At 42.9% G+C, this 12,240-nt stretch overlaps 2 protein-coding genes across 2 annotated transcripts in view; both read right to left on the bottom strand.

Annotated features, from left to right (window-relative positions):
• Nucleotides 1-2,423: 2,423 nt before the first annotated feature.
• On the bottom strand, nucleotides 2,424-10,896 carry LOC118418580. The gene is made up of 6 exons (XM_035824574.1): nucleotides 10,775-10,896; nucleotides 9,546-9,662; nucleotides 8,651-8,769; nucleotides 7,519-7,670; nucleotides 6,583-6,784; nucleotides 2,424-4,053 (listed from the first exon to the last, which is right to left on the bottom strand). The coding sequence occupies exons 2-6, from the start codon at nucleotides 9,658-9,660 to the stop codon at nucleotides 3,862-3,864; spliced, it is 780 nt and encodes a 259-aa protein (XP_035680467.1). The 5' UTR covers nucleotides 9,661-9,662; nucleotides 10,775-10,896; the 3' UTR covers nucleotides 2,424-3,861.
• A 12-nt stretch (nucleotides 10,897-10,908) lies between these two features.
• Nucleotides 10,909-12,240, bottom strand: part of LOC118418581 (carbohydrate sulfotransferase 11-like) — a 7,959-nt gene continuing 6,627 nt past the window's right edge. The window contains exon 7 of the mRNA XM_035824575.1: nucleotides 10,909-12,021. Coding sequence (XP_035680468.1) covers nucleotides 11,755-12,021 — 267 coding nt within the window. The 3' untranslated portion in view covers nucleotides 10,909-11,754. The remainder of the gene's footprint in view (nucleotides 12,022-12,240) is intronic.

Raw genomic sequence — 12,240 nt, forward strand, 5'->3', positions numbered from 1 at the left:
CAGCTGGTATAGACAGTCTGGGCCAAATGTGCGACTCCGTCAGTACTTGTCGGTCTCCACTTAACTTTCCAAATGCACTTGCAAAATGTGTAGATATGGCTTTATATTTGCCCACAGTTAGGTCTATATCAAAAGTGAGGTGTGTTGCGGCAGATCCAGACTAATATAATAATTTCCGGGCCTGCGCACATCCGTCAAATACGACTCTCCCTAGACTAATTTCCGCACAATAATTTCTGGCCTGCGCACACCCGTCAAATCTGAGCCAGCCCAGACTAATCACCGCATTAGGAGACGAATTTCCGGGCCTGCGCACACCCGGACATCCGGATCAGGACATTATTGTAGGACACCGGCTCATATTGTCTCACATGGGATGAATAGGAAAAGTAAGCAAGTAAGTACAGGCTCATCATGTGGGAAATACTGGGCTAACTTAGTACACGGAGTGTCTTATAGATGGTTGCTGACTATGAGGAGGCCTATTTTAATTTGTAACCACCCCTTGTGCATCTCTACTAGAAATCACTTTCCGAATGAAAGCTCATCTGTGTTGGTACATTCCATATTGCAAAAGTTTAAACTTTGTTCCAACACAAAGAAGGGACTCACCATAAATTTTCGGTCGAGCACTCCGACCTTCTTCAGATGAAATGATTCGCTGACTAATCCGGAAGTCACTTTGTTTTTATTTGGGTTGCTCTGTCATGGGTGTACATGGTGAGATTGCCTCTATGCCGTCCTCATTACAACCTCATAATGTTGACTACATTAATAATGTATATCATAAAATAATGGCGCGGTTATTGAAAAGACAGTTTTTGAGGGTTGTTGCTGAGACTTTGAGAGGTATTTAAGGCACAGACGATAAAACAATTCTGAACAGACTTGAATGAATAGAAAATTTGCTTATATGTAAACCAACTAAAAGACTGGAGGACATCTGTAGCTGACATTCTATCTGACACCGAAACACGGAGCGGTCACACGAAGGCGTTTACATTTTTTTTTTATGTAGACGGTTTGCGAAAAGTAAGCATTTTGTTTCGAATGAAAATCAAAGTGTAATTTTTTTCCTGCAAACTTTACATACTTTGAAACCAAAAGTATGACAATACGTAATTCATATGGACTTAATATACACACACGAGTGAACCGGGCTTTTCTAGCCATGGTCTGTCTAGACTAATTTAACCTGCAACGCACCAACAACAGACAAATAGGGCAATAGTGAGGTTATGCAGTTCATGACAAGATGGAGGTTATTATTGTGTCTACAAGTTCCAAAAGGCAAAAGATGTTTAAGACACTAAGATGTGAGGGAAAAAACCTCAGACGATCTTGTGTTGGTAAAGCCACGTTGGCAAGTTTTTGTTCGGATGAACCTCTCGACATCACGCAGTACGCCGGTCCTTTGAAAATCTCCTTTGCTTAGTACGTCGAGACATCAAGTCAATTTTACAGCTCTCACAGTGCAAAAAAGGGTAAATTGTATACATGGCTTTGTTACCAGAAGATAATGGCACGTTTAGCCTGACCTGTTTATGTCAAGATATCTGTAATTTTATGTGTGAAGTCAATTTTTCGATCGTAAGTGTCCATTCTTGCAAGGTGTTGGACGTTTTTGTAAATTCACTTTATGCACAGTCCATTTTTCTATGGGGTTGGAGACAGGTAAAATGTGCCGTGTTTGCTCGCAACTTGGTGCCTGTCTTGTTTGTATTCCTAGGATCCTATTTGGAGTTTGTTATTGACTGAACCGAAGTCACTGTAATTTTTGTTGAGGGAATAAAGCTTTTGTTCTGAATTACGTTGATAACCATGTACGCACGAGCATACATGTAGCTAGGTTGATAAACTCCAGTATGAAAATCATGCGACGTCGACAAGCGCTAAGGTAAGAATGATTGACGGCTGAAAAACGTCTGCAAGAAGGACTTGGAGAATATTGGGATAAATTCAGTTTGGGGATGACCATCCAAATGACCTATTCAAAAAGACGGAGTTCCTGGTAGTTACAACCAGCCTAAGTTAAGGGCTGACATGCATCGCAGAAGAAAAGCAGACCCACAGAAAAAAAATGTTGCTTACGTACTTGTGGTCAGAGACCGCCATTATCGTATGGCACTGTTCGGCCGTGCTGTAGGGATGAAGTGAATTCAATGTGACTCGCATATTGACAGGTGGAAACAATATAAAGAGCTTTGGTGCAATTATACCAAATACACTATAGAAGACAGCCATACTGACACAAATACGGAGCTGCTAGAACAGTAAGGGCAGTTACGGTATCGTAAGAACACAGTACTAGTAGCATTCTCAATAGTGGAATATGGGAGCAGTCAAGTAAATATATACAGTTTGATAATAAAACAATCCAAACGTATCATGAACTTAACACTAGACTGACACGAGAGTGATGTTAGCTTTTCTCGTTATTCGGTATTTATTTTGTATCAACATTTATTGTCATTTATTGAACAAGCTTGTAATTTTTACAAACGTTTGCTGTCATGCAAATAAAGAGCAATGGTTCTTTCAGCAATCTTACCTAATACTTCACATTTTCTGCAAAATATGTCCCAGATGCTGATTTTATTTTATTACCAATGGCAGGGTAAAGATATGTTTCTTGCAATGTAGGTAATGATCTCATTCTGGGTTCGTGTACTCTGCATAGCACTGATCTCTGGGTCCATACGTACATTAAAAGTATCGCTAGTGTAAGTAAAGTCTGTGTCCGTCCGTACAGTCTAAGCGCTGGTATGTGTCCGTCATTTGTGTCCGAAGGCTTACTGTTTGTACATGCCCGTAGTCAGGGGGATGGGGGGGGGGGGTTATCACACGGTCGAAGGTCCGCTTTTTCATGTCCAAGATTTATTTTTCAAAGGCATGACTGATTTACGTTTTTCACCGATAGAAATTTCATTCTCTCTAAGCGAGTCTATCAGCAAAATTTGCCCTAGAAATTGCAGAAAATAGCGTTTTAGTGGGTCCAGATATCAAAATTTCCACCGGACCTCCATTGCGACGCCTCGCGTCTTTGGTGTCAGACATGGTGCCAGACATGTTTGGGGGGTGGGGTCACCCTCAAAGACGTACGCCGAAAGCCTTGTGTCTTTTTAATAAAAATTGTGTATTTTTGATAAAAAAATAAACTTGGCCAGAACATTTTGCCCGTCAAAATGCAGGAAATAGCGTTTCAGAGGGTCAAGATTTCACAATTTTCCGGGGGAGTATGCCCCCTGCCCCGCATAGGCAGCTCACGTCTTCGGCACTAGTCTCGCGCCTGCGGTGCTCAATGGTCCAACAAGTACTAAAAAGAACGCCCCAACCAAAATCCTGGCTACGGGATTGAGACATGAGTCCGTTGTTTGTGTCCGCAAAGTCTTAGTGTTCGTAAGTGTCCGTAAAGTCTTACTGTTGGTAAGTGTCCGTAAAGTCTAAGTGTTGGTATGTGTCCGTAAAGTCTTAGTGTTGGTATGTGTCCGTAAAGTCTAAGTGTTGGTATGTGTCCGTAAAGTCTAAGTGTTGGTAAGTGTCCGTAAAGTCTAAGTGTTGGTATGTGTCCGTAAAGTCTAAGTGTTGGTATGTGTCCGTAAAGTCTTAGTGTTGGTATGTGTCCGTAAAGTCTAAGTGTTGGTATGTGTCCGTAAAGTCTAAGTGTTGGTATGTGTCCGTAAAGTCTTAGTGTTGGTATGTGTCCGTAAAGTCTAAGTGTTGGTATGTGTCCGTAAAGTCTAAGTGTTGGTATGTGTCCGTTGTTTGTGTCCATGCAGTATTGGAATGTGTCTGTAACGTCAGTGTCCGTACAGTCCAAGTGTTGTTAATATGTGTCCGAAAATACGCAGGAGTCAAAGTTTAGGGTGTGGTCTGTTTCTGTTGCTTGGCCAATCTGCGCAACACGCCCAGCAGTGACTGCTGGTAGCCCGTCCTCTTCACGGGGCAGACACAGCGGCGGCCCACCCCGGCGTCCGGCAGCACCCGGCCCTTGAAGCAGCCCAGAATGTAGGGGTAGTCCGCCGTGACGTGGTACCGGTACCTACCGTTAACCTGTACAAGGTAAAGGTACACTCTCACTGCACTTGCGTCACGCTTGCGTCACTGCGGCGTTCGAAAGATACTCAATAATTTCAGAGATAAAGAACGAATTTTCTTACTTTTTGTGTATTTTATCGTCTTCTAAGCCATACTTTAACGTATTACGCAATATCTAAATTATAAAAACATGGAGAAAATAACAAAACAGTGACACAATGAACGAACACCGCAGTGATGCAAGCTTGACGCAAGTGCGGTGGGAGTGCACCTTAAGGGTCTTAACTGCACAGTGCTGTGCTTGTATGTACTCGCCATACCGCAGCATTTTATTGTCTGCGCTACATGGCAGATTGTATAGCAAATGAGTTGGTATTTGTAATATGCAGAAATTATGCTAATTTCGGATAACTTTTTTTAAGTCGGGCAAAAATTTTGGATAACTGTTTTTGAGTCGGGCAAAAAATGTTGCATTTGTCATAAAATCTAAGTTTTCAGGAAGATTAACAAACAGAACATAGTATAACAAACAAGATTATATTCTTTACCTTTTTTGCGATTCACGGCATACATTTGCTTCTTATGCTCTTCAAACGCTTGACTGTACGGTTGACATTTTTTTGAAAATTGTATCTGTTTGTGGATGTCTTCCATACAATCAATGCAGCGTGGCCTAAGCCTTCTTTACCTCATCTCACCATACTACTTACAGTTATACCCCTTTCCACTAGGACGGCGCTCTCGCCGCGCTCTCTCTGCGACCTAAAATTTGACGTATCTCTCAACGAATTGTATAGAAAAGAAACGAAAATTTTGGGCTCACTTTCTGTGTTTTGTTGTCTTCTCAGTCACACTTTACATTTTGTATGATATACCCAGTGTGTAATCAAAGGTTAGACATATCATGTTTAGGCCGCAGTGAAAGCTCAGCGCGATCGCCGTCTAGTGGTAAAGGGGCCTAATGCTTACGTCACATTTCCAAACCGGGACCCGGCCGGGCTGTTTATGGAAACGAAGATTAGAAATGTATAGGTAAAAATATACACAAACTAGAGTTCCACGAACGCATACCTTTGCCAAATAAACCAGGTTTGTTATGTAGAATGATGTCTGTAGACATAGATGTGTTACTCATTACATTTTATTTTATATGCCTGGAGTTGGTTCATAACATTTCGCCATTGCTTATACAAATTAGATCCCTATTTACATAATAACATTAAATTGCATCGAGCATCATTTAAGCTATCAGGAAACCAAAAATCATGATGATCCTTTCATCCCTTCTTCACTTATTCTCTTTCAAAGTAGGAAACTGAACCGGCTCCTGCAGTTCAAGAAAAGACGTTTAGCGGACCCAAATATACACCTCTTACTCTCTGCCATCTTTCTCAGTTACAGATGTGAGAAGTTTGAAAGTCCTATCACAGAATGCAGTGAATTTATCAACTTTCCTCATTAATTATGCAAATTAGCTGTTAATTTGCATAACTAGTATCTCATTGTGCAAGTTTTTACTCCGGCTATCTACATACCAAAAATCATGACGATCTGTCAAGACGTTCATATTTTCTCATTAATTATGCAAATGAGATCATCATATGCATAATTAACATGTATTGATATTTCTTTCTTTCTCAGCTACAAATGTGACAAGTTTGAAAGTCCTAGAAAGGAATGCAGGGGATTTACACACTTTCCTCATTAATTATGCAAATTAGCCGTCGATTTTCATAATTAGAATTCCATCATGTAAGTCTTCCCTTTGGCTATCTACATACCAAAAATCATAAAGATCCGTCAACACGTTTATATTTTCTAATTAATTATGCAAATGAGGCTGTCATTTGCATAATTAGTATGCATTGATATTTCTCTCTTTCTCATCTATATGTGTGACAAGTTTGAAAGTCCTATCATGAAATGCAGTGGATTTATAAACTTTCCTCATTAATTATGCAAATTAGTTACTTATTTGCATAATTAGTATTCCATTATGTACATTGTTACTTGGGCTATCTACATACCAAAAATCATGACGATCCATCAACACGTTCTCGAGTTATTCTCGTCCAAAGTTTGAAAGGAAATCGGCGACTGCAGTTCCAAACATGCCGCTAGGGGGTCCAAACGTACGGCACTTACTCTCTGCCGTAAGGGTTATCTGCCACTCAAAAATGATAACCACAGCATGTCCAGAACACGAGATATCAAAAATTGAGGTTCTGCTGCAGTACTTTAGCATGCCGCTAGGGGGCCCAATATCAAACTTGACCTTCGTTTTCCCGACCCCTACCCACCTACCAAATATTATCGGGATCCATCCAAGGCTTCCAGAGTTATGCTGTTAACACACAGACAGACAGACAGACAGACTCACAGCCCAAAACATAACCTTAGCCATTCTGGCAAAGGTAATAATGCCCACGACTATTCTCAATAGTAATACGTCTTGTGTAGTTTTGTGTCTTTTATATCATAATTTTCGTTCCCGATAGCTGCCCGGCCGGGCCCAGGTTTGGAAATAGGTGACGTAGGCCTTACCTCCCGCCCATGGCACTCATCCAGGTCAGCGGAGGTCAGCGTCCTGCCGGTCTCGTCCACCGGGCCGTAGATGGGGAAGCCGTCTGCCGCCACGCCGACCAGCGGCGAGGCCTTGCCGCCCTCCTGCACGTAGGCACAGACGGGGTTCTGGTGGTAGTGGTACCTGCCGGGCATGTCCGGGTGGCCATGGCACGAGTCAAACCTAGCAATAGGAATATACATTGCATCAGCCATGGGTAGAGTTTAGCTGTCGTCTTATGAAAAGTAAAAAATCACGTTATCGCTAGAATAAGAAATTGACAGAAAGCCCTATCATTTGTCACTGTTGCATTTTTCCCTAGTGGCCAAGTGAAGAAATGTTGGTATGCGTTGGCATAAGTAGAAGGGCATAGATTTTGTGAAAATTTCAAAATTTACATTCTCAGCTACATCTTTAGCAAACTCGTGGGGTCCCTTTAAGATGAATGATTTGTTGTTTGATATCCAGTTTTAGTCAAGCTGACATGGCCAAGAGGGTAGAGTGTTTGGCTTGCAAACAGTAGGTTGTAACTTACTTCCCCGGAACCCTTATTGAACATTAACCTTAGGGTTAGCTGTACATACTCAAATATGTCCCTTTTCCAATTCCGGCCGGGCAGCTTTCGAGAACGAAAAGAATGATTTAAAAGACACCAAAATACACAGAACGTAAAAAGAAGACCAATGGGCCTGATATTTGTATGCATTTTTGGCGACGCCTCAGAGGCGAGCCTAATAGTATACTTTCAGTAGTTTGCAACGGTTTGACAAGAATTCCCAAAATCTTGCAGGCATATCAGAAATTTTTCTACAGGCATTTTCATTACGACACTTGTTCTTATTATTTCTAGGTATACACATTGTTATTCTTCGTCTGTTAAAGTTTGTAAATATGACGTAATAATTAACCAGACTGACCGTTCGTTGATGACGGCATCCTCACACTCGGCACTCTGCGGGTTGTACAGGGGCACGCCGTTGGTGGCCAGACCGACGGGTCCCATAGGCAGGCATCCCGGGGTGTCCGCGTACACTGGTGTCTTACGGACCTTCAGGACGAAGTTTTGCTCCTGTTTTATAATCAGACACAGTACGATTATATGGTTTTAACGTTACTGAACATCCATACATATGACAGTACAATCCCTTATGCTGCAAATTATGCAAAATATTACTAATTTGAAAGAAATCAAAACTAAAAAAAGGGAGCTTATTTTACCACAAAAGTTTTGTTATGTATCTTTACCTGGTATTGGGCTTGAAGGTCTTTTTTTTGCGTATTGTGTTAGGGTTACGGGGGAGGGGCCCGTGCGGTGGTGCTTACCTGGATAGTGTTAGGGTAACGGGAAAGGGGCCCGTGCGGTGGTACCGGTGCTTACCTGGATAGTGTTAGAGTTAAGGGGCCCGTGCGGTGGTACCGGTGCTTGGACAGTGTTAGGGTTACGGGAACGGGAAAGGGGCCTGTGCGGTGGTGCTTACCTGGACAGTGTTAGGGTTACGGGAAGGGGTCCAAGTGGTGGGTCTTACCAGGATACTGTTAGAGTTACGGGAAAGGGGCCCGTGAGATGGTGCTTACATGGATAGTGTTAGGGTTACCGGGGCCGGGGAAGGGGAAGGGGCCCGTGCGATGGTGCTTACCTGGATAGTGTTAGGGTTACCGGGACCGGGGAAGGGGCCCATGCGGTGGGTCTTACCTGGATAGTGTTAGGGTTACCGGGACCGGGGAAGGGGCCCGTGTGGTGGTGCTTATCTGGATAGTGTTAGGGTTACGGCAAGGGGCCCGTGCGGTGGTGCTTACCTGGATAGTGTTAGGGTTACGGGGAAGGGGCCCGTGTGGTGGTGCTTACCTGGATAGTGTTAGGGCTACGGGGAAGGGGCCCATGCGGTGGGTCTTACCTGGATAGTGTTAGGGTTACCGGGACCGGGGACGGGGCCCGTGCGATGGTGCTTACCTGGATAGTGTTAGGGCTACGGGGAAGGGGCCCATGCGGTGGGTCTTACCTGGATAGTGTTAGGGTTACGGGGAAGGGGCCCATGCGGTGGGTCTTACCTGGATAGTGTTAGGGTTACCGGGACCGGGGAAGGGGCCCGTGTGGTGGTCGGGGACACCGTTGCTGGTGATGTAGAGCTGTCTGCCCGTGTCTTCTACGGCAACCCACCCAGCAATGCCTGGAGAGGCAAACCATTTGGAAAATGATTTGAATCATATGCTCACAAACAAGATTTGTGACTTGTATTTTTGTGACTCTCATGTCAATTCAGCTACCTTTCTTTTAGCTTACACTTATCCTGCTGTTCAAGTGAACTATAGTGAACCACAGAACATAGCGTATCAAGCAAACATTACGTCTTTATTTATGCGTTTAAGGTAGGTTGATGATGAAAGGAGGCTTGTGTTTTTCTCTCTCCTTCCACGGGATTCATATTCCTACAGAGAAACATAACAGCCAGAATCAGATGAATGGGCAATCGTCCTGACGCATTTCAAGTCCACTTTATACCTTAACTTGATCCCCTTACATTGGATGGCATGTCACTCCACAATTACGCTTGTGCAATTCTTATGTAATTTATCCGGTTTAGAGGTAGAACATTTTTTGTGTTCTGTTGGCCTTTTTGCGTGGGCACAAGTTCCAAAGAGTTACTTTTTTTTAGAACAGCCGAAAACTAATAAGCACGCGGATCTCAGCTATTAGAAGAAAACAAATCTCCTACCTCTAACATCAGAAACCCACGCATAATAGAAAAGGTGGGATCTTTCGTCTTCCACTTTTCCACAAAAGGAGTAGAACCCAATAACCCACGATCTATAGTTAGCTTTCATTAGTTTTCGACTAGAGTAGACACTTGAATCTCTTATGTTACCCGCAATGAGCCAACGGACAAGAATTTGCAATGAACTTAACAATTAAATCAATGTGGCCTAACAAGACTGAGTCGGTAACCTGTGTTGGCCTCTAGAGTTCCCGTGGTCCTGAACTGCGCGATCTCATCCGGAGTGAGCGCCTGCAGCCGGAGGATCGTGGCGGCGAGAACGGCGAGTCGGACCGCAGAGTGCATGGCTGGGTCCGGGGGATCAGGCAGTGCAGTCATGGGATGCAGAACAAGAGAAGTCGAGAACTGTTTTTACTTAAAGAAGCAAACTTTAGGCAGTGTTCTTAACGTTGAGTGGCAGGGAGACATTTAGAAATGTAGTAACATCGCGTTCGCTCTGCATGCCTGTGTATCAGGGGATGTCGGCATGGTGCGACATAACCTAGTCTTTTGTACAAACACCATACTACGGTCTGTGTGCCTACAATGTGTCCAAGGGACAAACATATGTAGTTAGACATGAATAAACATGCAATGCACACTAATTTTCATGTTACTATGGGACTTAGTTATGAGTACGCCGACATGGCGAGTTGAACGCAGGGTCACAAGGTTTGTTCTAGAGACACAGGAATGGTAACGAGTGCTTTGGGGGGAGGGGCTATGAGAGGTAAAAATTACGCACAAAATTAGAAATTGACATTTACGTTAATCAGCCAGTAGTCTAGATCATAGGTTTTTCAGTATCTACGCTTCGTCATGTAGGAGATGTTCCGTACACATAGTCTAAAGATGTTCTTTTAAAATGCTTTGCCCCCCAGATAGAGAGTCTGTGTTATAGAGCCTTAAGCTTAATACTGAAACCGAATTAGCAGGAATCAAGCAGAACCAGCCGGAATGAAGTAATTGCAAAATTTGTGTCACACTCGCGGCCATTCCAAATGGACCTTATTGATTGTAATTCCAAATGGACCTAATATCCCCTTCACACGAGAAGGAATGAGCCAAAATGCCATCAGAGTGAAAATGAGATAAGAATGATTCGATAATGTTTGGAATGCCGTAGAATGCGGTCATACTTCAGTTATACTTAAAATACACGTAGAATACACTTTGAATTCCGTTAGATATTTCTCCACTTAAAATGCACCTCGAAAGTTTTAAGCATGTCAAACAGTTTAGGGGTAGCCAAAAGAACGGGTAGAAATATCTGGAGTGCAGTGAGAATTTCTAGAATACACTACGAAGTGTGATTAGAAAGGGACAGAAAACAATTTTCACTCTGACGGCATTCCGGCTCATTCTTGCTCTCGTGTGAAGGGACCTTAAGGAACAAGAGATAGAAGTTACTGGTACTCACCTTTGCGCTACTGCGTCTGTCTTTACGAAATGTTCAGGTCGGTCTGAAAGCATGTTTGCACAGGCGCGTTTGTAACAGTCATGTTTTGGTCCCCAGTGATATAACAGGGGCAACGGGTATGTGACAGGGCAATGGGTGAACCGAGAGAACTGACTCAACATGTGTAAGTGCATTAGTAAGGTAAAAATGTGCAAATATGACGTGACGTTTTAAATGAACGAGAAAGTGTGAGTCTTAGTTCACAGTGCCGATAATTGAATTGGTTAAATTTTCCGTCGAATACACACTCTTTGATTAATAACACAGCCAATTTCTATAACACGATACGTATTTCTTTGTGTGGTTAGGTAATGTATTTGCTCTGAATCATATGATGATGTTCAGAAAGAATCAAACAAACAAGCACGAACAAAAAATAAATAAAAATGAATACAAAGTAAACAAAAAAACAAAAACCTCTAATTGATTCTGGATCAAGGACACGTACGGTACACAGATATGTTTGTGTATGAGGATGATCTGTACCAACCACAAGTGAATTTGTGTCCAGCAGGTCTCCTGATTGTTTGCGAAAAACTGGCCTAATTGATTCTTTGTCGTGTTATGAACAGCGTTATGGTCCGTCTTTACATGAGTAAACTTAGATATATGATAAATCGAAGTAATAACTAACGAAAAGGATGTCCCTGTAGCTCAACTGGTAGCTGGCTCACAGTTGAGCTCCTGTTTGTGATCAGTTAGTAACTAGCCATATCGGTTAGGGATGCATCGTCCTTCGGAAAAGACGTAAAATGGGGATCCCTTCTTTAAGAAGGTGCCTCGTGCAGGTTTAAGGTGCTAGCTACCCTTTCCTTTAAAGATATACCCTACAACTGAATTAATAAGGAAAGTTGCAGACATAAGTGCCACTAGGCACTTCAAAAAGAGAAAAAGAAATAGTATTATCACATTATTGCAACAACAAAAAAGCACTTCCTAGGCTATCCACGTCCCGTCTCTATCTTTGCCAAATCTTCTTCAAAAGAATATCCAAACATATCAAAGTCCTCCTGGTAGAGTCTCCGGATCGACAGTATTTCTTCCTTTGGAACTTGTCCGAAGATGTTCCCGAAAACGTTTCCATCGTTGGCTCGTCTCAGCCGTTGCTCCGGTAGAATGTCTTCTCTCGCTGTGATGTTGTACTGTTGTAAGAACAGCCGCACGTCTGCGGCGAGCGTGTCCGTGTGGGCGATGTAGTCATAGTCAACCTGACGGTAGAATATTAATTAGAAAACAGCATAACAAGGATATAGGAGAATTCTTTTTACACAACACGTAGGTACTTACATTTCATACGTTTCGATGTCTCTCAGACACCTTCGTTAGAGCTTCTAACTGGAGTTCTGCTTCTCACCGCTATATGCGGCGCTATGTAGGTGGCGCTTTTTTCGGTGAGAAAACAATCCCAAGCGTGGCTAACCTTGTAT

Source organism: Branchiostoma floridae, chromosome 6 (assembly GCF_000003815.2).
Source record: "Branchiostoma floridae strain S238N-H82 chromosome 6, Bfl_VNyyK, whole genome shotgun sequence".
Classification (NCBI taxonomy): Eukaryota; Metazoa; Chordata; class Leptocardii; order Amphioxiformes; family Branchiostomatidae; genus Branchiostoma; species Branchiostoma floridae.

What these genes read in the sequence shown, in the direction of transcription:
- LOC118418580 (XM_035824574.1), bottom strand. Translation starts at nt 9,660, where the DNA reads ATGCACTCTGCGGTCCGACTCGCCGTTCTCGCCGCCACGATCCTCCGG. An exon ending in GTAACCCTAACACTATCCAG is followed by an intron (nt 7,671 to 8,650) that starts GTAAGACCCACC and finishes ATTATAAAACAG; the next exon opens with GAGCAAAACTTCGTCCTGAA. An exon ending in GATGCCGTCATCAACGAACG is followed by an intron (nt 6,785 to 7,518) that starts GTCAGTCTGGTT and finishes TCCTATTGCTAG; the next exon opens with GTTTGACTCGTGCCATGGCC.